A 23,674-nucleotide genomic window follows, 5' to 3' on the forward strand; every position below is an offset into this window, starting at 1 on the left:
ACCAGAGACCTAAGGGTGCACCCTATTCCCTACATTGTGTACTACTTTTGATCAGAGCCCTAAGGGTGCACCCTATTCCCTACATTGTGTACTACTTTTGATCATAGCCCTAAGAGTGCACCCTATTCCCTACATAGTGCACCCTATTCCCTACATAGTGCACTACTTTCTACCAGAGCCCTGATCAAAAGTAGTGCACTATAAAGGGAATAGGGTGCAATTTGGAAAAAAACCTTGTTCTCTTCTGCTCCCAGCACCTCTTTTCCTCCACACAACCTGCCAAGAACCCTATGGAATTTATGTGTGCATTCCTTTTTCTGGCCATTGTCCTGTGTTAATAATAGTCAGAGATAGAGAGACAGATGAAGAGAACTTCACACCATTGGCAGGAGTCTCTCTCTCTCTCTCTCTCTCTCTCTCTCTATCTCTCTATCTATCTCTCTCTCTCTCTATCTCTATCTCTCGCTCTCTCTCTCTCAGCAACATGGTAATTAAGCCCTACTTCATCTATCACTTTTGACCTGGGTATTGACCCCCAAAGTGTCTCTGGTTTTGTGTATTGACCCCCAGGTGAGCCTACCAGACGAGCTAAATGCCTTTTATGCTCACTGAACCATGCATGAGAGCACCAGCTGTTCCGTACGACTGTGTGATCACTCTCTCCGTAGCCGATGTGAGCAAGACCTTTAAACAGGTCAACATTACCAATGCCGCTGCGCCAGATGGATTACCAGGATGTGTACTCAATTCATGCGCTGACCAACTGGCAAGTGTCTTCACTGACATTTTCAACCTCTCCCTGACCGAGTCTGTAATACCAACATGTTTCAAACAGACCACCATAGTCCCTGTGCTCAAGAAAGTGAAGGTAACCTGCCTAAATGATTACTGCCCTGTAGCACTTACGCCGATAGCCATGAAGTGCTTTGAAAGGCTGATCATGGCTCACATCAACACCATCATGCCGGAAACCCTAGACCCACTCCAATTCTCATACTGCCCCAACAGATCCACAGATGACGCAATCTCAATCACACTCCACACTGCCCTTTCCGACCTGGACAAAAGGAACACCTATGTGAGAATGCTGTTCATTAACTACAGCTCAGCGTTCAACACCATAGTGCCCACAAAACTCATCATTAAGCTAAGGACCCCACTTATCCTTAACCCTGGGGCCCCTCAGGGGTGTGTGCTTAGTACCCTCCTGTACTCCCTGTTCACCCACGACTGCATGGCAAGCAAGAATCCAACACTATCATCAAGTTTGCTGACGACACAACAGTGGTAGGTCTGATCACCAACAACGATGAGACAGCCTATAGGGAGGAGGTCAGAGACCTGGCAATGTGGTGCCAGGACAACACCCTCTCCCTCAATGTGAGCAAGACAAAGGAGCTGATCGTGGACTACAGGAAAAGGAGGGCCGAACAGGCCCCCATTAACATTGACAGGGCTGTAGTGGAGCGGGTCGAGAGTTTCAAGTTCCTTGGTGTCCACATCACCAACAAACTATAATGGTCCAAACACACCAAGACAGTCGTGAAAGATTTGGCATGGGGCCCCAGATCCTCAAAAGGTTCAACAGCTGCACCATCGAGAGCATCCTGACCGGTTGCATCACCGCCTGGTATAGCAACTGCTTGGCATCTGACCGTAAGGCGCTACAGAGGGTAGTGCAAACGGCCCAGTACATCACTGGGGCCAAGTTTCCTGACATCCAGGACCTCTATACTAGACGGTGTCAGAGGAAGGCCCTAAACATTGTCAAAGACAAGTCACCCAAGTCATAGACTGTTCTCTCTGCTACCGCACGGCAAGCGGTACCGGTTACAGCAGGCCAAGGTAGGAGAGTCAGACACACACGTATGCAACAACATCACTCACACTTACTTCCAGCATTGGAGTTGTTGATTCTGAGGGTCGGGCGGATGGGAACAAGCATCCTCCTCCTCACGATGGCTGCAGAAGCTGGGGTCCTTGGGATGTGTTGCCTCCTCTGGATTTCAGGTCTTACCAATGCTTAATGTGACACTAGCTCAGGAGGCATGAATATTCAGCAGTACCATAACAGCATAGTTTATAATGAGACATCTCTCTCTCTCTCTCTCTCTCTCTCTCTCTCTCTCTCTCTCTCTCTGCCTCTGCCTCTGCCTCTCTCACACTCTCTGCCTCTGCCTCTGCCTCTGCCTCTGCCTCTCTCACACTCTCTCACTCTCTCTCTCTCTCTCTCTCTCTCTCTGTCTCTCTTTCTCTCTGCCTCTGCCTCTCTCACTCTCTCTCTCTCTCTCTCTCTCTCTGCCTCTCTCACACTCTCTCTCTCTCTCTCTCTCTCTCTCTCTCTCTGCGTCTGCCTCTCTCACTCTCTCTCTCTCTGCCTCTGCCTCTCTCACTCTCTCTCTCTCTCTCTCTGCCTCTGCCTCTCTCACACTCTCTCCCTCTCTCTCTCACTCTCTCTCTTCCTCTCTCTATCTCTCTCACACTCTCTGCCTCTGCCTCTGCCTCTGCCTCTCTCACACTCTCTCACTCTCTCTCTCTCTCTGTCTCTCTTTCTCTCTGCCTCTGCCTCTCACTCTCTCTCTCTCTCTCTCTCTCTCTCTCTCTCTGCCTCTCTCACACTCTCTCTCTCTCTCTCTCTCTCTCTCTCTGCCTCTGCCTCTCTCACTCTCTCTCTCTCTCTCTCTCTGCCTCTGCCTCTCTCACACTCTCTCCCTCTCTCTCTCGCTCTCTCTCTCCCTCTCTCTATCTCTCTCACTCTCTCTCTGCCTCTCTCACTCTCTCTCTCTGCCTCTGCCTCCCTCTCTCTCTCTCTGCCTCTGCCTCTCTCACTCTCTCTCTCTCTCTCTACTTCTGCCTCTCTCACTCTCTCTCTCTCTCTCTGCCTCGGCCTCTCTCACTCTCTCTCTCTCTGCCTCTGCCTCGCTCACACTCTCTCTCTCTCTCTCTCTCTCTCTCTCTCTGCCTCTGCCTCTCTCTCTCTCTCTCTCTCTCTCTCTCTACTTCTGACTCTCTCACTCTCTCTCTCTCTCCATCTACTTCTGACTCTCTCACTCTCTCTCTCTCTCTCTGCCTCTGCCTCTCTCACTCTCTCTCTCTCTCTCTCTGCCTCTGCCTCGCTCACACTCTCTCTCTCTCTCTCTCTCTCTCTCTCGCTCTCTGCCTCTGCCTCTCTCACACTCTCTCTTTCTCTCTGCCTCTCTCACTCTCTCTCTCTCTGCCTCTCTCACACTCTCTCCCTCTCCCTCTCCCTCTCCCTCTCCCTCTCCCTCTCCCTCTCTCTCTCTCTCTCCCTCTCTCTCTCTCTCTCTCTCTCTCTCTCTCTCTCTCTCTCTCTCTCTCTCTCTCTCTCTCTCTCTCTCTCTCTCTCTCTCTGCTTCTGCCTCCCTCACTCTCTCTCTCTCTCTCTCTCTCTGCCTCTGCCTCTCTCACACTCTCTCTCTCTCTCCCTCTCTCTCTCTCTCTCTCTCTCTCTCGCTCTGCCTCTCTCACACTCTCTCCCCCTCTCTCTCTCTCTGCCTCTACCTCTGCTTCCTCTCTCTCTCTCTCTCTCTCTCTCTCTCTCTCTCTCTCTCTCTCTGCCTCTACCTCTGCCTCCTCTCTCTCTGTCTCTGCCCCTACCTCTGCCTCCTCTCTCTCTATCTCTCTGCCTCTGCCTCCGTCTCTCAATTCAATTCAATGAAATTCAAGGGGCTTTATTGACATGGGAAACATATGTATAAGTATATAATATATAAAAGTTAAATAAACAATAAAAATGAACAGTAAACATTCCACTCACAGAAATTCCAATATAATAAAGACATTACAAATGTAATATTATGTATATATACAGTGTTGTAATGATGTACAAACGGAAAATAAATAAGCATAAATATAGGTTGTATTTACAATGGTGTTTGTTCTTCACTGGTTGACCTTTTCTTGTGGCAACAGGTCACAAATCTTGCTGCTGTGATTGCACACTGTGGTATTTCACCCAGTAGATATGGGAGTTTATCAAAATTGGGTTTGTTTTCTAATTCTTTGTGGATCTGTGTAATCTGAGGGAAATATGTGTCTCTAATATGGTCATACATTAGGCAGGAGGTTGGGAAGTGCAGCTCAGTTTCCACCTCATTTTGTGGACAGTGTGCTGTGCACATAGTCTGTCTTCTCTTGAAAGCCAGGTCTGCCGACGGCAACCTTTCTCAATAGCAAGGCTATGTTTACTGAGTCTGTACATAGTCAAAGCTTTCATTAAGTTTGGGTTAGTCACAGTGGTCAGGTATTCTGCCACTGTGTACTCTCTGTTTAGGGCCAAATAGCATTCTAGTTTGCTCTGTTTTTTTGTTAATTCTTTCCAATGTGTCAAGTAATTATCTTTTTGTTTTCTCATGATTTGGTTGGGTCTAATTGTGTTGCTGTCCTGGAGCTCTGTGGGGTCTGTTTGTGTTTGTGAACAGAGCCCCAGGACCTGCTTGCTTAGGGGACTCTTCTCCAGGTTCATCTCCCTGTAGGTGATGGCTTCGTTGTGGAAGGTTTGGGAATCGCTTCCTTTTAGGTGGTTGTAGAATGAAACGCTCTTTTCTGGATTTTGATAATTAGCGGGTATCGGCTTAATTCTGCTCTGCAAGCATTATTTGGTGTTTTACATTATACACAGAGGATATTTTTGCAGAATTTTGCATGCAGTCTCAATTTGGTGTTTGTCCCATTTTGTGAACTCTTGGTTGGTGAGTGGACCTCAGACCTCACAAACATAAAGGGCAATGGGTTCTATAACTGATTCAAGTATTTTTAGCCAGATCCTAATTGGTATGTCGAATTTTATGTTCCTTTTGATGGCATAGAATGCCCTTCTTGCCTTCTCTCTCTCTCTCTCTCTCGTTCTCGCTCTCACTGTTTATAATGAGGTTACATTGATGGAAATATGACTTGTCTGACATTTCTATAGTTGGATCAGCCAGATATATTTAGTTACATTAGCCATGCAGTCTACTGAATATAATATATTAACATCACACTGTGATCATTTAGGGAACACTTTATATATTATATTAACGTCTAGGGTTGCACATTTTGGGGAATATTCAAGGGTGTAAACTTTTCGTGGGAATTTAAGGAAATATATGGGAATTAACAGAAATATTTGCAAATTAATATTAATACCATTTAAATGTAGATGTTTTTTGCATTGGATATATTTACCATATCATATGGAGACAGAAACATAAACCTTTTACCTTATCATAAGTGGACATAATTGCAAATGATTAACTTCTGCCAATAGAAATAAAAAAAAAACTATTTAGTTACAATTTTAACTTAAATTAAATGAGTTGACTCTTCACATGGGATGATTTCACTGAACAACTAAAGAAAGGGAATATTGAATGATGCCCAATGATCCATCGCATCTCCCAAAAACGTTTTCAACATACATCTGTAAAATGATAGTCTTGTCTTCCTCTCAGGCTTCCATGACTTCTCCCTTGACCTCCTCAATGTCCACCACTTGAACATCAGGCTGAGGCCTCATTTTCCAACCTTGTTGAGAATGGCTCGTTGTCAGGCTCAAAAAGCCAAACATTTTCCCGGATGGCCACCAATTTTTCAACCCTTGTATTGGTCAGCCTGTTGCGTGCTTTGGTGTGTGTTTTTCCCAAACAAGGACCTCTGAGCTCTGAGGCGGCTGATGTTGGTGGGATTGGTGGGATTTGGAGGATGATGGAGGCAACAGTGGAAAGAGCCTCAGATCCACAAAGTCCCTTCCACCAGGTGGCTGATGAGAAATGTTGACTGCCATATTGCATTTCCATCCCAAAGCCCTTGCTTGGAAGTGTACTTCGCCAGACTGCCAAGATCCTTGCCCTCATCCAGGCCAAGGTGGCGAGACACGGTAGAGATGACACCATAGGTCTTGTTGATCTCTGCACCAGACAGGATGCTCTTGCCAGCATACTTGGTGTCCAACATGTACGCTGTGGTGTGTATGGGCTTCAGGCAGAAGTCTTCACGCTTTTTGATGTATTTCAGAACTGCAGTTTCCTCTGCTTGGAGCAACAGTGAAGTGGGCAGGGCAGTATGGATTTCTCCTCTTACATCTGCAAGCAGAGTCTGAACATCAGACAGGATGGCATTGTCTCCCTCAATCTGTGCAATGGCTACTGCTATAGGTTTCAGGAGTTTCAGGTTGCTTACCACTCTCTCCCAAAATACATCATCCAGGAGGATCCTCTTGATGGGGCTGTCCATATCGGCAGACTGTGATATGGCCATTTCTTGGAGATACTCCTTCCCCTCCAGGAGACTGTCAAACATGACGACAACACCACCCCAACGGGTGTTGCTGGGTAGCTTCAATGAGGTGCTCTTATTCTTCTCACTTTGCTTGGTGAGGTAGATTGTTGCTATAACTTGATGACCCTTCACATACCTAACCATTTCCTTGGCTCTCTTGTAGACTGTATCCATTGTTTTCAGTGCCATGATGTCCTTGAGGATCAGATTCGATGCATGAGCAGCACAGCCAATGGGTTTGATGTGAGGGTAGGACTCCTCCACTTTAGACCAAGTAGCCTTCATGTTTGCAGCATTGTCTGTCACCAGTGCCAATACCTTCTGTGGTCCAAGGTAATTGATGACTGCCTTCAGCTCATCTGCAATGTAGAGACCAGTGTGTCTGTTGTCCCTTGTGTCTGTGCTCTTGTAGAATACTGGTTGAGGGGTGGAGATGATGTAGTTAATTATTCCTTGCCCACGAACATTCGACCACCCATCAGAGATGATTGCAATACATTCTGCTTTCTCTATGATTTTCTTGACCTTCACTTGAACTCTGTTGAACTCTGCATCCAGCAAATGAGTAGATAAAGCATGACTGGTTGGAGGGGTGTATGCTGGGCGAAGAACATTCAGAAATCTCTTCCAATACACGTTGCCTGTGAGCATCAGAGGTGAACCAGTTGCATACACAGCTCGAGCAAGACATTCATCAGCATTTCTCTGACTATGTTCCTCCATTGAGTCAAAAAAACGTCTGATTCCAGGAGGACCATGAGCTGTTGCTGTCAATAAGGTGTCTGATTCATAATTTTCACCTCGAATAGAAGTAGAGGGACTTTTGTCGGAGGTTGCTTGTTGTGAGCGCTGAGGGAACTTTATGCACTTGGCCAGATGATTCTGCATCTTTGTTGCATTATTCACATATGATTTGGCACAGTATTTGCAAATGTACACAGCTTTTCCTTCTATATTAGCTGCAGTGAAATGTCTCTACACATCAGATAGTGCCCGTGGAATTTTCCTGTAAAAAAACAAACAAATACAATTCCATGTACAGATAAATAGTTAAGCAGTTCGACTAAACAACTCCTTTGTAAGATAAATGTAAGTATGGAAGCAGGTGAATTAACACTCCTCAGCTAGCAGGCTCAAGCAAGCTAAAACCCACATGGTAGCAAAAACTAACTAGCATAAATTGTTAACAAGTTAGGAATGATTTAAACACACTTTGCTGTAGGCTACTATTTACTAGTTAACAAAAAGTCATGTATGCCATATAAAATATATTCACCCCACCCAGTATTGCAATCAAAACTTACCAGAAAGCATGTAGTCCTTGTCTCAGACAGTGTAGTATTGTGGGATCAATCGCATCTCATTAGTGTGCAAGATCTTGAGAATCAACTGTACATGTGATGGAAGAATGCACTGCGCATACAGAGGGTTGCATTTCCATTGAATTGGGGATAGTTTAACCTCTATGGGCTAGGTGGGACGCTAGCGTCCCCCCCCGTGGTGCACTCCATCAACAGCAGGTGCATTTCAAGAGCGGCAAATTTGAATCCAAATAAATGTCAAAATTCAAATTTTTCAAACATACAACTATTTTACACCCTTTGAAAGATAAACATCTCCTTAATCTAACCACGTTTTACGATTTCAAAAAGGTTTTACGGCGAAAGCATAAATTTAGAGTATGTTAGGACAGTACATTTACAACAGTTGTGTGTAATGTTTTGTCAATTCAAAGACAGGGTCACCAAAACCATAAAACCAGCTAAAATGATGCACTAACCTTTTACAATCTCCATCAGATGACACTCCTAGGACATTATGTTAGACAATGCATGCATTTTTAGTTCTATCAAGTTCATATTTATATCCAAAAACAGCGTTTTACTATGGCATTGATGTTGAGGAAATCGTTTCCCTCCAATAACCGGCAGTCAAGTCAACACCACAAATTAAATAATTAAAATTAGAAAACATTGGTAAAATATTATATTGTCATTTAAAGAATTATAGATTTACATCTCTTGAACGCAATCAACTTGCCAGATTTAAAAATAACCTTACTGGGAAATCACACTTTGCAATAATCTGAGCACTGCGCCCAGAAAAATACGCGTTGCGATACAGACTAGACATCATGTTGGGGAGATCTAAAATCGAAAATACTATGTAAATAATCCATTACCTTTGATTCTCTTCATCAGATGTCACTTCCAGGTATCACAGGTCCATAACGAATGTAGTTTTGTTCAAAAAAGCTCATCATTTATGTCCAAAAATCTCCGTCTTGTTAGCACATGATCTAAGCCAGCCGGACTTCTCGTCATGAACGAGGGGAAAAAATATATTTACGTTCGTTCAAACATGTCAAACGTTGTATAGCATAAATCATTAGGGCCTTTTTTAACCAGAACATGAATAATATTCAAGGTGGACGAATGCATACTCTTTTATAACGTATTGGAACGAGGGTACCCAACATGAACTCGCGCGCCAGGTGTCTAATGGGCCATCATCGTTCCATGGCTCTTGTTCGGTCAGATCTCCCTCCAGAAGACTCAAAACACTTTGTAAAGGCTGGTGACATCTAGTGGAAGCAATAGGAAGTGCCAAAATATTCCTCAGCCCCTGTGTTTTTCAATGGGATAGGTTTAAAGGTAATACAATACATCAGGTATCCACTTCCTGTCAGAAAATGTCTCAGGGTTTTGCCTGCCAAATGAGTTCTGTTATACTCACAGACACCATTCAAACAGTTTTAGAAACTTTAGAGTGTTTTCTATCCATATATAATAAGTATATGCATATTCTAGTTACTGGGTAGGATTAGTAACCAGATTAAATCGGGTACATTTTTTTTATCCAGCCGTGCAAATACTGCCCCCTAGCCCTAACAGGTTAACCAAAATATGCTACAAGACCTAGAATTGCCTTATGTGTATCCCACAAAAAAAGGTTCACTTGTTATAAGCTAACTTTTTTGTTGAATTTATGCAAAATTCCCCAAAATTCCAGGGCTTAACTTCATACTATGCATTCCGGCCCTAAAATTCAGGAAATTTACTGGAAAGTTTCTGACCCTTTGCAACCCTATTAACCTCACACTGGGACCATTTAGGGAAAGCTTTATATAGTATCGTGTGTGGTCCTCGATCTCTCTCAATCTCTAACTCACCGTCTCTCTCTCTCTCCATGGCTTCTTTTTCATCTCTAGCTATGTCTTATTTTATCTCTATCCCTAACACCATTCCTACCATACCATTCTACCGTACCATGTATTCCTGCAATACCACTGTGCCGTACTATGCATTCCTGCCATACCACTGTACCGTACTATGCATTCCTGCCATACCACTGTACCGTACTATGCATTCCTGCCATACCACTGTACCATACAATGCATTCCTACCAAACCTCTATACCATACTATGTATTCCTGCCATACAACTGTATCATACTATGCATTCCTGCCATACTACTGTACTGTACTATGCATTCCTGCCATACCACTGTATCATACTATGCATTCCTACCATACCACTGTACCGTACTATGCATTCCTGCCATACCACTGTACCGTACTATGCATTCCTACCATACCACTGTACCGTACTATGCATTCCTGCCATACCACTGTACCGTACTATGCATTCCTGCCATACTACTGTACCGTACTATGCATTCCTGCCATACTACTGTACCGTACTATGCATTCCTACCATACCACAGTACCGTACTATGCATTCCTGCCATACAACTGTATCATACTATGCATTCCTGCCATACCACTGTACCGTACTATGCATTCCTGCCATACCACTGTATCATACTATGCATTCCTACCATACCACTGTACCGTACTATGCATTCCTGCCATACCACTGTACCGTACTATGCATTCCTGCCATACCACTGTATCATACTATGCATTCCTACCATACTACTGTACCATACTATGCATTCCTACCATACCACTGTACCGTACTATGCATTCCTGCCATACCACTGTACCATACTATGCATTCCTGCCATACTACTGTACCGTACTATGCATTCCTACCATACCACTGTACCGTACTATGCATTCCTGCCATACAACTGTATCATACTATGCATTCCTGCCATACCACTGTACCGTACTATGCATTCCTACCATACCACTGTACCGTACTATGCATTCCTGCCATACCACTGTACCATACTATGCATTCCAGCCCTCTTGATCTTCTACCAGTGACTTACTCCTTCCTCTCAGCTCCCAGTGGATCAGAGGGCTTTAACAGTGCTGCTCCAGGACTGTTGACTGACTCTTCTACCAGTACATATGTGATATTGTCTTTGAGTAGGACCTTCTTCTACCAGTACATATGTGATATTGTCTTTGAGTAGGGTCTTCTTCTACCAGTACATATGTGATATTGTCTTTGAGTAGGGTCTTCTTCTACCAGTACATATGTGATATTGTCTTTGAGTAGCTCATTAAAGTTGTGATAGGTTATTGCCTGTTAGAGGCCCCAGGGGGCAGACTTAGTGACTTGGAGACCCCAGGCAGAGGCCAGTCTGATGAAATGAAAGTTTGCATTTCCTGCAACAACAAAATTATGAAGATACAGCATCTGTATGTAATGAATCACCTGTAATCTATACCTCTTTAAGCCAGACACTACATTATCTCAGTATAATGGATGCTTTCTACATTTGTAAAGTAAAAAAGGTAATTATTGTGGTCCCTGAGTGGAGGGCTGTTTTGAATGGGCTGAGTGGAGAAATAGACAATTGTGGAGAATTTGTTTCATTCCAATGCTTTTGGCAACCCTTTCCAGGGACTAGGTTGCCTCAGGAGGGCTTCAGTTTGGATCAAGGCTGTGTTATGATCTGATTGGTAAGTCATGTCCGACAGGAACGGAATGATGATTTGGTCCAATTTAAATGGTGTGCTGACATGCTCTGACTTACTCAGATGTTTTCAGTGAACATGAAATTGGTCTGTGAAGATGGACATTTTATTCCTGGCAGATCAGATAGCGAGTGTAGGATGAGTAGAAATAGAAGTGTCTGCCGTTAAGTGAAACATCCCTGCATTGGTTTTGTAAAGAGATTCACAGTCTATGTCAGAATGTGATGTTACTGGCTAGATCTTCTGTAGTGTACTGTGGAGCTAAGTGATCTTACTTTGCTTATAAACTATGAACCTATGATGTAGACACCATTGGCATTATAGGCGGGATATTAAATATGATATCTCTCCTCTCCTCTTCCCTTCTCTGTATTTCAACTTGACAATGTCATACTCTTACTAAACCTCTCCTCTCTCTCTCTCTCTCCTACCTCTCTCTCCTCTCTCTCTCTCTCTCCTCCCTCTCTCTCTCTCCTCTCTCTCTCTCTCTCTCTCTCTCTCTCTCTCTCTCTCTCTCTCTCTCTCTCTCTCTCCTCTCTCTCTCTCCCTTCCTCTCTCTCTCCTCCCCCTCTCTCTCCTCCCTCTCTCTCTCTCTCCTCCCTCTCTCTCTCTCTCCTACCTCTCTCTCTCTCTCCTCCCTCTCTCCCTCCCTCTCTCCTCTCTCTCTCTCCTCTCTCCTACAGAAACACAAGGTGGACTTGTTCTACAAGCTGCGTCACGTGATGAATGAGCTGTTTGACCTTCGGAGACAGATGTTGTCTGGTCACCTGACCCAGGACCAGATCAAAGACGTCAAGAGACACATCACCATCCGCCTGGACTGGGGCAACGAGTAAGTTACCTTACCATTCAGCCTCACCTTAGAATAAAATAGATACTTTATTTTCCATCCAAACAAATACACAAACACAAGGCTGGGAGCAGCACCAGCAGACCAGTTACATCAACCAACTGAGCCATCAAACCACTCCCTCCTTGTAGCTTCAAACAACTGAGCCATCAAACCACTCCCTCCTTGTAGCTTCAAACAACTGAGCCATCAAACCACTCCCTCCTTGTAGCTTCAACCAACTGAGCCATCAAACCACTCCCTCCTTGCAGCTTCAACCAACTGAGCCATCAAACCACTCCCTCCTTGTAGCTTCAAACAACTGAGCCATCAAACCACTCCCTCCTTGTAGCTTCAACCAACTGAGCCATCAAACCACTCCCTCCTTGTAGCTTCAAACAACTGAGCCATCAAACCACTCCCTCCTTGTAGCTTCAACCAACTGAGCCATCAAACCACTCCCTCCTTGCAGCTTCAACCAACTGAGCCATCAAACCACTCCCTCCTTGTAGCTTCAACCAACTGAGCCATCAAACCACTCCCTCCTTGTAGCTTCAAACAACTGAGCCATCAAACCACTCCCTCCTTGTAGCTTCAACCAACTGAGCCATCAAACCACTCCCTCCTTGTAGCTTCAAACAACTGAGCCATCAAACCACTCCCTCCTTGTAGCTTCAAACAACTGAGCCATCAAACCACTCCCTCCTTGTAGCTTCAAACAACTGAGCCATCAAACCACTCCCTCCTTGTAGCTTCAACCAACTGAGCCATCAAACCACTCCCTCCTTGTAGCTTCAAACAACTGAGCCATCAAACCACTCCCTCCTTGTAGCTTCAAACAACTGAGCCATCAAACCACTCCCTCCTTGTAGCTTCAAACAACTGAGCCATCAAACCACTCCCCCCTTAACCTTGTCTTATCTTGCCCTCAACACTTAGACCTGAGACAACAGCTCACCTTGTTATATTAGTAGTGTCTGGGTGTCTGAGTATAAACAACCATGGCATTAGTGGAGTCTGAGACGGCCCCATATTATGTTCAGCTGCCAGCCAGCCAGCCAATGACTCATCCAGGTAGTCAGCCAGCCAGTGAGTCAGCCAGGTAGTCAGCCAGCCAGCTAGTCAGTCATCCAGGTAATCAGCCAGCCAGTCAGTCATCCAGGTAGTCAGGCAGCCAGTCAGCCAGCCAGTCAGCCAGCCAGTGTCAGCCAGGTAGTCAGCCAGTCAGTCATCCAGTCAGTCAGTCATCCAGGTAGTCAGCCTGCCAGTGAGTCAGCCAGCCAGTCAGTCAGCCAGTCAGTCAGTCATCTAGTCAGTCATCCAGGTAGTCAGTCAGTCATCCAATCAGCCAGTCAGTCATCCAGGTAGTCAGCCAGCCAGTGAGCCAGCCAGCCAGTGAGTCACTCAGCCAGTGAATCAGTCAGCCAGCCAGTCAGTCATCCAGGTAGTCAGCCAGCCAGTCATCCTATGAGTCAGCCAGCCAGTCAGTCAGTCAGTCATCCAGGTAGTCAGTCATCCAGGTAGTCAGTCATCCAGGTAGTCAGCCAGTCAGTCAGTCAGTCAGTCAGTCAGTCAGTCATCCAGGTAGTCAGTCAGTCAGTCAGTCAGCCTGTCAGTCAGTCAGTCAGTCAGCCAGTCATCCAGTCAGTCAGTCAGCCAGCCTGCCAGTCATCCATTCAGCCAGCCAGTCAGTCAGCCAGCCATTCATCCAGTCAGCCAGCCAGTCAGTCAGTCAGTCAGTCAGTCAGTCATCCAGTCAGCCAGTCAGCCAGTCATCCATTCAGTCAGCCAGCCAGTCAGTCAGTCAGTCAGCCAGTCATCCATTCAGTCAGTCAGCCGGCCGGCCAGTCATCCGAGTAGTCAGCCGGCCAGTCAGCCAGCCAGCCAGTCAGTCAGTCATCCAGTCAGCCAGTCATCCATTCAGTCAGCCAGCCAACCAGTCAGTCAGTCAGTCATCCAGTCAGTCAGCCGGCCAGTCATCCGAGTAGTCAGCCGGCCAGTCATCCAGCCAGCCAGTCACGTCTCTGCTCTGTGTAGACTAGATCACTTTCTGTTCTGTCCCACTCTCCTCTGACAGCATCCTACTGATCGCACCTAACACATACACACAAACCCACATATGCAGGCACTCCCAACACAGACTCAGGAGTACGCACACGGTCAGGCAGACAGACACACACACACACACACACACACACACACACACACACACACACACACACACACACACACACACACACACACACACACACACACACACACACACACACACACACACACCTCTGCAACACGATATTGTCAACAGCCAGCCTGGCCCTCATTACCAGTCTGGGTAAATGTCCATAGACACTCCTCTAATGAATCTCATTATCATCATGCTGTTGAAGTGATTCAGTCAAAATCCCCTAGCCTCCGTTTATCTGGCTTCTCAGACACACACACACACACACACACTCACGCACACGCTCACGCACACACACACACACACACACACACACACACACACACACACACACACACACACACACACACACACACACACACCACACACACACACACACACACACACACACACACAGGTTATATAAGACTGCAGGAGGATAATTCCCTGCTGCTCACTGAGAAAGGTGTATGGTATAGAATGAATAAACCCACTGGCACTTAGAACTCTCCTCATCTCTCCATCCAATTCTATCCAAAAGGGCTTTATTGACATGGGAAACATGTTAACGTTGCCAAAGCAAGTGAAATAGGTAATAAACAAAAGAGAAATAAACAATGAAAAAATTTACATTAAACATTACACTCACAAAAGTTCCAAAAGAATAATAAAGATTTCAAATGTCATGTTATGTCTATATACAGTGTTGTAACGATGTGGAAATAGTTAAACTGCAAAAGTGAAAATAAATCAACATAAATATGGGTTGTATTTACAATGGTGTTTGTTCTTCACTGGTTGCCCTTTTTTTGTGGCAACAGGTCACAAATCTTGCTGCTGTGATGGCACACTGTGATATTTCACCCAGTAGATATGGGAGTTTGTCTTCTAAATCTTTGTGGATCTGTGTAATCTGAGGGAAATATGTCTCTCTAATATGAGCATCCATCCCTCCCTCCCTCCCTTCCCTCCCTCCCCCCCGCGTGTCTCTCTTGCTCCCTCCCTCTCCTCTCCTCTCTCTCCCCCCATGTCTCTCTTGCTCCCTCTCTCTCCTATCATCTCCTCTCTCTCCACCCGTGTCTCTCTTGATCCCTCCCTTCCCTCCCTCTCTCTCCCCCGCGTCTCTCTTGCTCCCTCCCTTCCCTCCCTCTCTCCCCCCACGTCTCTCTTGCTCCCTCCCTCCCTCCCTTCCCCCTCTCTCTCCCCCGCGTCTCTCTTGCTCCCTCCCTTCCCTTCCTCTCTCCCCCCACGTCTCTCTTGCTCCCTCCCTCCCTTCCCCCCTCTCTCTCCCCGCGTCTCTCTTGCTCCCTCCCTCTCCTCTCCTCTCTCTCCCCCGTGTCTCTCCTCTCCTCTCCTCTCCTCTCCTCTCCTCTCCTCTCCTCTCCTCTCCTCTCCTCTCCTCTCCTCTCCTCTCCTCTCCTCTCCTCTCCTCTCCTCTCCTCTCCTCTCCTCTCCTCTCCTCTCCTCTCCTCTCCTCTCCTCTCCTCTCCTCTCTCTCCCCCGTGTCTCTCCTCTCCTCTCCTCTCTCTCCCCCCGTGTCTCTCTTGCTCCCTCCCTCCCTCCCTCTCCTCTCCTCAACAGACACCTGGGCCTGGACCTCGTACCCAGGAAGGAGTTTGAAATGGTGGATGCAGACCAGATCAGCGTCTCAGACTTATACAAAATGGTAGGTACCACTGACCACTGTAGAGACTTATACAAAATGGTAGGTACCACTGACCACTGTAGAGACTTATACAAACTGGTAGGTACCACTGACCACTGTAGAGACTTATACAAAATGGTAGGTACCACTGACCACTGTAGAGACTTATACAAAATGGTAGGTACCACTGACCACTGTAGAGACTTATACAAACTGGTAGGTACCACTGACCACTGTAGAGACTTATACAGAATGTTAGGTACCACTGACCACTGTAGAGACTTATACAAACTGGTAGGTACCACTGACCACTGTAGAGACTTATACAAAATGGTAGGTACCACTGACCACTGTAGAGACTTATACAACATGGTAGGTACCACTGACCACTGTAGAGACTTATACAAAATGGTAGGTACCACTGACCACTGTAGAGACTTATACAAAATGGTAGGTACCACTGACCACTGTAGAGACTTATACAACATGGTAGGTACCACTGACCACTGTAGAGACTTATACAGAATGGTAGGTACCACTGACCACTGTAGAGACTTATACAACATGGTAGGTACCACTGACCACTGTAGAGACTTATACAAACTGGTAGGTACCACTGACCACTGTAGAGACTTATACAAACTGGTAGGTATAACGTTACCACTTACCACTGTTTTGTTTTCCTACAAAAGTTGAATGAACTGACTATAAGCATCTGCTCAATAACCTAAATGTAAATGGTAGGTACCACTGGGCCGACTGTGTGCGGCACGCACTAGAGTCATGACGATGTCCTGCTGTTGCTTAGTGACTGTTGCTGGTGTATGGTACATTGTCCAATAAAACACACCCTTATGTATGGTACGTGTATGGAAGAAGCAGAAACCTCTGCAGTAGCTGGAGCTGGAAGTGCAACTAGATATTTTGTCTTAAAAAGTGATGATTTACACATTAATCATATTCAGTGTAGCCATAACAGCAGCTAAACTACACTGAACAAAAATATAAATACAGCATGTAAAGTGTTGGTCCCATGTTTCATGAGCTGAAATAAAAGTTCCCAGACATTTTTCCATATACACTAAAAAACTTACGGATCTCAAATGTTGTGCACAAATTTGTTCACATCTCTGTTAGTGAACATTTCTCCTTTGCTAAAATAATCCATCCACCTGACAGGTGTGGCATATTAAGAAGCTGATTAAACAGCATGATCATTATACAGGTGCACCTTGTGCTGGGGACAATAAAAGGCCACTCTAAAATGTGCGGACAAAATCATTCTGATTGGCTGGGTTGGCTCCCCGATGTGTGGGCCTGGCTCCCAGGTGGGTGGGCCTATGCCCAGTCATGTGAAATCCATAGATTAGGGCCTAATGCATTTATTTCAATTGACTGATTTCCTTATATGAACTGTAACTCAGTAAAATTGTGAAATTGTTGCATGTTGCATTTATATTTTTGTTCAGTATATAACAGGTACAGTAGACATAATTGTGTTGTTTGAGCTATTTTTGATTAATGACAACTGTCATCGCAGCAACAAAACAATGATGAGCCAATTATGTATTTGTTGCAACAGGTCAATCGTTTAGTTAGTTGAATATCTGGAGCACAAAAACAGAATAGTGAATGGGAGGGAGACATTGGCAATATGATGATTGTATCTGATGAGAGTGTCTGCCCTGGCCTTGCTCCCAGCTCTGGGGTGGTGCTGAGTCTGATGAGAGTGTCTGCCCTGGCCTTGCTCCCAGCTCTGGGGTGGTACTGAGTCTGATGAGGGTGTCTGCCCTGGCCTTGCCCCTAGCTCTGGGGGTATTGCTGAGGTAAAGGCATTGTGCTACAGCCCTGGCAAAGTGACCGGCTTGGCCGGAGGACTGAATGGTAGAAGGAGAAAGACATCTACAGATGTAGGATCTTAATTTGATCACCCTGTTGGAAGAGAACTGTCCTTCTATGCAGGACATGTCAAACATGTAGTGTATTTGAGGGTTAAAAAGGTTTCTGAAGTTTGTAATTTCCACTTGGAAATGTCAGACTTGATTTTCCCTTATGAAAAATGCATCAACTCCTACAGAAATGTTCATTAATTATAATCCACGTAATAATTCACATTTACTCTTGCTGCAGGATTATTTTCCTGCTGTAGCAATCTGGTTCAAATTAAGATCCTACATCTGATGTCAGAGGTACAGCAAAGTGGTGGGGATGGGGAGAGCGAGACCTTGGCACCATGGCAGGAGGCAGGGTAACTGGGGGATGCCTAGTGTTAATGGACACTCACATCTAAGACAGGATAGAAGTAGATGGAAGTGGGTAGTGCTGGCAGATATGACACATGGCAGGGGGGGGGCACGAGAAGAGAGGAGGACGGAGGGTCTCTGAGGAATGATGGCAGGCGATAATGGGTACTTGGGTTGTAGGTGTGGAGAGATTACAGTAGCTCTCACCTCGGGGAGGGTGGAGGTAGAGGGTAGGGTGGAGGGTAGGGGAGAGGTAGAGGGTGGGGGAGAGGGGAAGATGGTAGGAGTGAGGGGAGGGGGAGAGGGTGCGGGAGAGGGTAGAGGGGAGAGGTAGAGCGGAGGGAGAGAGGGGAGGGAGGGAGAGAGGGAAGGGGAGGGGTAGAGGGAGGAGAGGCAGGAAAGAGGGGAGGGGTGGAGGGAGGAGAGAGGGGAGGGGTAGAGGGAGGATAGGGGTAGACGATAAGGGAGTGGGTAGAGGGAGGAGAGGGAGGAAAGAGGGGAGGGGTGGAGGGAGGAGAGGCAGGAAAGAGGGGAGGGGTGGAGGGAGGAGAGGGGTAGACGATAAGGGAGTGGGTAGAGGGAGGAGAGGGAGGAAAGAGGGGAGGGGTGGAGGGAGGAGAGGCAGGAAAGAGGGGAGGGGTGGAGGGAGGAGAGAGGGGTGGGGTAGAGGGATGATAGGGGTAGACGATAAGGGAGAGGGTAGAGGGAGGATAGGGGTAGATGATAAGGGAGAGGGTAGAGAGAGGATAGGGGTAAACGATAAGGGAGAGGGTAGAGAGAGGATAGGGGTAGACGATAAGGGAGAGGGTAGAGTGAGGATAGGGGTCGACGATATGGGAGAGGGTAGAGGGAGGATAGGGGTAGACGATAAGGGAGAGGGTAGAGGGAGGATAGGGGTAGACGATAAGGGAGAGGGTAGAGGGAGGATAGGGGTAGACGATAAGAGAGAGGGTAGAGGGAGGATAGGAGATGTTGGGTATGATGCTTCTCACCTTGGATCTCGCCCCGAATAAAAGCTAAAGGGAGGAGAGAGGGATGAGAGGGTGGAGAGGGGGAAGAGAGGGTGGAGAAGGCGTGGAGAGAGGAAAGAGAGTGTGAAGAGGGGGAAGAGAGGGGGAAGAGAGGGTAGAGAAGGCGTGGAGAGAGGAAAGAGAGGGTGGAGAGGGGGAAGAGAGGGGGAAGAGAGGGTGGAGAGAGGGTGGAGAGGGGGAAGAGAAGGTGGAGAGGGGAAGAGAGTGTGGAGAGGGGGAAGAGAGGGTGGAGAAGGCGTGGAGAGAGTAAAGAGAGAGTAGAGAGGGGGAAGAGAGGGTGGAGAGGGGGAAGAGAGTAAAGAGAGAGTAGAGAGGGGGAAGAGAGGGTGGAGAGGGGGAAGAGAGGGGGAAGAGAGGGTGGAGAAGGCGTGGAGAGAGGAAAGAGAGGGTGGAGAGGGGGAAGAGAGGGTGGAGAGGGGGAAGAGAGGGTGGAGAAGGCATGGAGAGAGGAAAGAGAGGGTGGAGAGGGGAAGAGAGGGTGGAGAGGGGGAAGAGAGGGGGAGGAGAGGGTGGAGAAGGCAAAGAGAGGGTGGAGAGGGGGAAGAGAGGGGTGGAGAGAGTGAAGAGAGGGGGTGGAGAGGGGGAAGAGAGGGGGAAGAGAGGGGGGGAGAGGGGGGAGAGAGGGTGGAGTTGCCTTGTTTGGATGATGCCTTTCACCCTGTATCTCTTCTCTACACTCAGAGAGAGACGGCAAGATAAACAAGACAAAACACCAAAACACATTGACCTCTCTTACTCTCTCTTTATCTCAGCTTGGATCTATGAAGTAGATATATCTATCACTGAATTACCTTCGCCTTGTGTTTCTACTCAAGGTACTATGAATTATGGGATGACATTGGGTTTATTCTGTTCCTGTGCACTGTTCTGAGTGGTGATTCAGCGTCTCACAGTCACTGTCTTATTCTGACAGCCTGTCTCGCTCCCTCTTGCCCTGTCTTATCCTCCCAACATGCTGTGCTCTGCTCTGCCTGGGGCGTCCCCGGCCTATCGTACCGCCTCATACTCACAATGCCCTGACAACCAACCACGGCTTAGCGCTGCTGCACTCTAAGCAAATGAAACATGTACATATTGCCAAGGTTTTGCTATCTGATTCACAATCAAAAGAGGATGACTAACTGAGGATCTCTCTCTCCTCTCTTTCTTTCTCTCTTTCTCTCTCTCTCCTCTCTTTCATCTTCTTTCTCTCTCTATCTCTCTTTCTATCTCTCTCTCATTTCTCTCTCTTTCCTCTCTCACTCTCTCCTCTTTTCTATCTCTATCTCTCTCTCTTCTTTTCTTTCATGTCTTTGCAGCATCTGTCCAGCAGACACAGTGTCCAGCAAAGCACAACCCAGGTACAACATACTCTCTGCAGTTGCTATCATGCACACATTGTCACTACTGCATGAAAATGACCATCACAATGCATACATCATGTTATCTAATTATCTATGTACAATAATGCACATATAATATAACATGCCCTGAGGTTTCCTGTCCTGTCCCGTGCCCACAGGTTTCCTGTTCCCCGTCCTGTCTCGTCCCCACAGGGTGACAATGTCCCTGTCCTGTCTCGTCCCCACAGGTTTCTTGTTCCCTGTCCTGTCTCGTCCCCACAGGGTGACAATGTCCCTGTCCTGTCTCGTCCCCACAGGTTTCCTGTTCCCTGTCCTGTCTCTCCCCACAGATTTACTATTCCCTGTCCTGTCTCGTCCCCACAGGTTTACTATTCCCTGTCCTGTCTCGTCCCCACAGGGTGACAATGTCCCTGTCCTGTCTCGTCCCCACAGGGTGACAGTATCCCTGTCCGGTCTCGTCCCCACAGGTTTCCTGTTCCCTGTCCGGTCTCGTCCCCACAGGTTTACTGTTCCCTGTCCTGTCTTGTCCCCACAGGGTGGAATGTCCCTGTCCTGTCTCGTTCTCACAAGTTTACTGTTCCCTGTCCTGTCTCATCCCCACAGGGTGACTGTATCCCTGTCCTGTCTCGTCCCCACAGGTTTACTATTCCCTGTCCTGTCTCGTCCCCACAGGGTGACAATGTCCCTGTCCTGTCTCGTCCCCACAGGGTGACTGTATCCCTGTCCTGGCTCGTCCCCACAGGGTGACAGAATACCTGTCAGGTTGAAGTCACCCAGTATGAAGAAACACACAAAACGAGTTACACAGCGCTTTTAACATGTTCATTTATACAGTAATTAGTATTCAACATGTCCTCACCTGGGATTTGAACTCACAACCGATTGGTTTAATGACGTTCCAATCTTCCTGCTACGCCACCATATCTCTGTTGATTATTGTTTAATATCAATATTCTCTCATCATTGATTGATTTGCTTATTTAAGCATTTTTTGTTTTTTCTGTATAGTTGTCTAATGTTGGTGGGGCATTTTACTCTGTTTTAATGGTACTCCTGAAAATAAAATAGTTTTTCTTGAGTGTACATTTAGCAGAGCTGAGATTTACACTGAAGTGCAAAGTGTAACAATACAGGTGAAATCAGTTATTGACACAGACGTGATGGTGTAGCAGGAAGATTGGAATGCTGTGAACCAAGAGGTTGTGAGTTTAAATCCCAGGTGAGGACATGATGAATACTAATTACTGTATAAATGAACATGCACAACATGTATGTAAAATGTGTAAGTTGAAAGACCATGTTAAAAGTACTGTGTGTGTGTGGAACTAATTCCACAGCCTTTTTTGTTTGTAAAAAAATGCCAAAATAATAATTTGTAGTTGAGACAAATTGAGTAAACACATCATTTTAAGTTGACTACATTTTTGCCTACGTTTTCTCATGTTGGAGCTAAGTTTGAGCCAACTAAAAATTTTAAATTCAGGTAACACTTTTACCGACAAGTGAATTAAGTAAACAAGAAAAAAGGCTGTGGAGCCAGTTATTTAGTTGAAACATCTAGATTTTTTTAGACAGTGTATTCTAGCCCTGTGTACACGTCTTTGTGTGCTGTCTCGTCCACACAGGCTGACAGTGTACGTCGGGGCCACGGTGTAGAGCCCTGTCGTATCCCCGTCCCTCACCACCTGTTCGTCAGCCTGAAGAGCTTCACCTACAACACCATGGGAGAAGACACAGACATCTTCTTCTCTCTCTACGATCTCAGGGAGGGGAAACAGATCAGGTAAAGGCATGCTGTAGTTTTGTGCTGCAAAGTGGTTGGGGTCGAACTACCTGAACAACCGGAGGAAGTGAAAGCTATCAAGTAAAAGAGATTCTAGAGTTTCCGGTGTGCTATAATGCTAGTGGTTCACCGGGGGCCTGTTCACCTGTACAACCTGAGGGAGGGCAAGCAGAATCTGGGGATGGAGTGGAAATATAGAAGAGGTTATGGAACACCCCTGTTTTTTGGAAAAACAACTGTTAAAAGTAGTCAATATCAACATCAATGGAGTGAATCAAAATGTTTATGCATTTGGATTGATTTCCTCTGATCCATTTAGCCGTTTACATTAAAAACGTTTAAGTACTTTGCATTCGCTTAAAACCTCTTTCAGTATACATCTCCCTGACAATTAGTCCCTGATGGTGAACTAGCAGTACAGTGCTGCTGTAATGAATAATGTATAGATTCATTAATGGGGCTAATAAATAATGTATTGTTGTTTTAATGATCGTAAAAGATAATGAATAGCTAATGTATATAATGAGATTGATGTTGGGGTGTGTGTGTGTGTGTGTGTGTGTGTGTGTGTGTGTGTGTGTGTGTGTGTGTGTGTGTGTGTGTGTGTGTGTGTGTGTGTGTGTGTGTGTGTGTGTATGTGTTGCAGCAGTATAATATTGCATGCGTTTCACCACTGAGGACTTTCTTCTCTAGGGATTAGAGAGACAGGAAATGAGCACCGATAGGGGGAGTCAGGGGGGAGATAGGGGGAGGCAGGGGGGAGATAGGGGGAGGCAGGGGAGAGATGGGGGAGGCAGGGGAGAGATGGGTGGAGGCAGGGGAGAGATGGGGGAAGATGGGGGAGAGGCAGGGGGAGATAGGGGGAGAGGCAGGGGGAGATAGGGGAGAGGCGGGGGGCAGGGGGAGAGGCGGGGGGCAGGGGGGAGATAGGTGGGGTGGAGAGGAGAAGAGGGTAAGCAGGGGGTGGCAGAGATGAGAAGGAGGAGGCAGTGGAGGTAGACAGAGGAGGAGGGAGATAGCTAGACGAACAGCGGGCAACACACACACACACACACACACACACACACACACACACACACACACACACACACACACACACACACACACACACACACACACACACACACACACACATACTGTATACCTCCTCTTTCCTCTCTGCCTCCCCCTGCCTCCTCCCTCCACACACAGAGGTCAGCTTAAGGAAACTTGTCCAGTTGGCTTGACCTTGATAACCTGTTGTCAAGATAACCTGTTGTCAAGATAACCTGTTGTCATGATAACCTGTTGTCATGATAACCTGTTGTCAAGATAACCTGTTGTCATGGCATTATCTTCTCTCACAATGACAGTCAGTTCAGGTTACAAGAGGCAGGTGTATGTGTGTGTGTGTGTGTGTGTGTGTGTGTGTGTGTGTGTGTGTGTGTGTGTGTGTGTGTGTGTGTGTGTGTGTGTGTGTGTGTGTG

The 23,674-nt window shown here is 46.5% G+C and overlaps 1 protein-coding gene across 8 annotated transcripts in view; it reads left to right on the forward strand.

The window, feature by feature from the left end:
• dock3 (dedicator of cytokinesis 3) overlaps positions 1-23,674 on the forward strand; it is a 366,286-nt gene that overhangs the window by 228,442 nt on the left and 114,170 nt on the right. For all 8 annotated transcript variants that reach the window (XM_045705090.2, XM_045705092.2, XM_045705096.2 and 5 more), the window contains exons 6-9: positions 11,857-12,005; positions 15,745-15,829; positions 20,381-20,422; positions 22,051-22,208. In XM_045705090.2, coding sequence (XP_045561046.1) covers positions 11,857-12,005; positions 15,745-15,829; positions 20,381-20,422; positions 22,051-22,208 — 434 coding nt within the window. The remainder of the gene's footprint in view (positions 1-11,856; positions 12,006-15,744; positions 15,830-20,380; positions 20,423-22,050; positions 22,209-23,674) is intronic.

The sequence above is a fragment of the Salmo salar genome, chromosome 22 (genome assembly GCF_965601325.2).
Source record: "Salmo salar chromosome 22, fSalSal1, whole genome shotgun sequence".
NCBI lineage: Eukaryota > Metazoa > Chordata > Actinopteri > Salmoniformes > Salmonidae > Salmo > Salmo salar.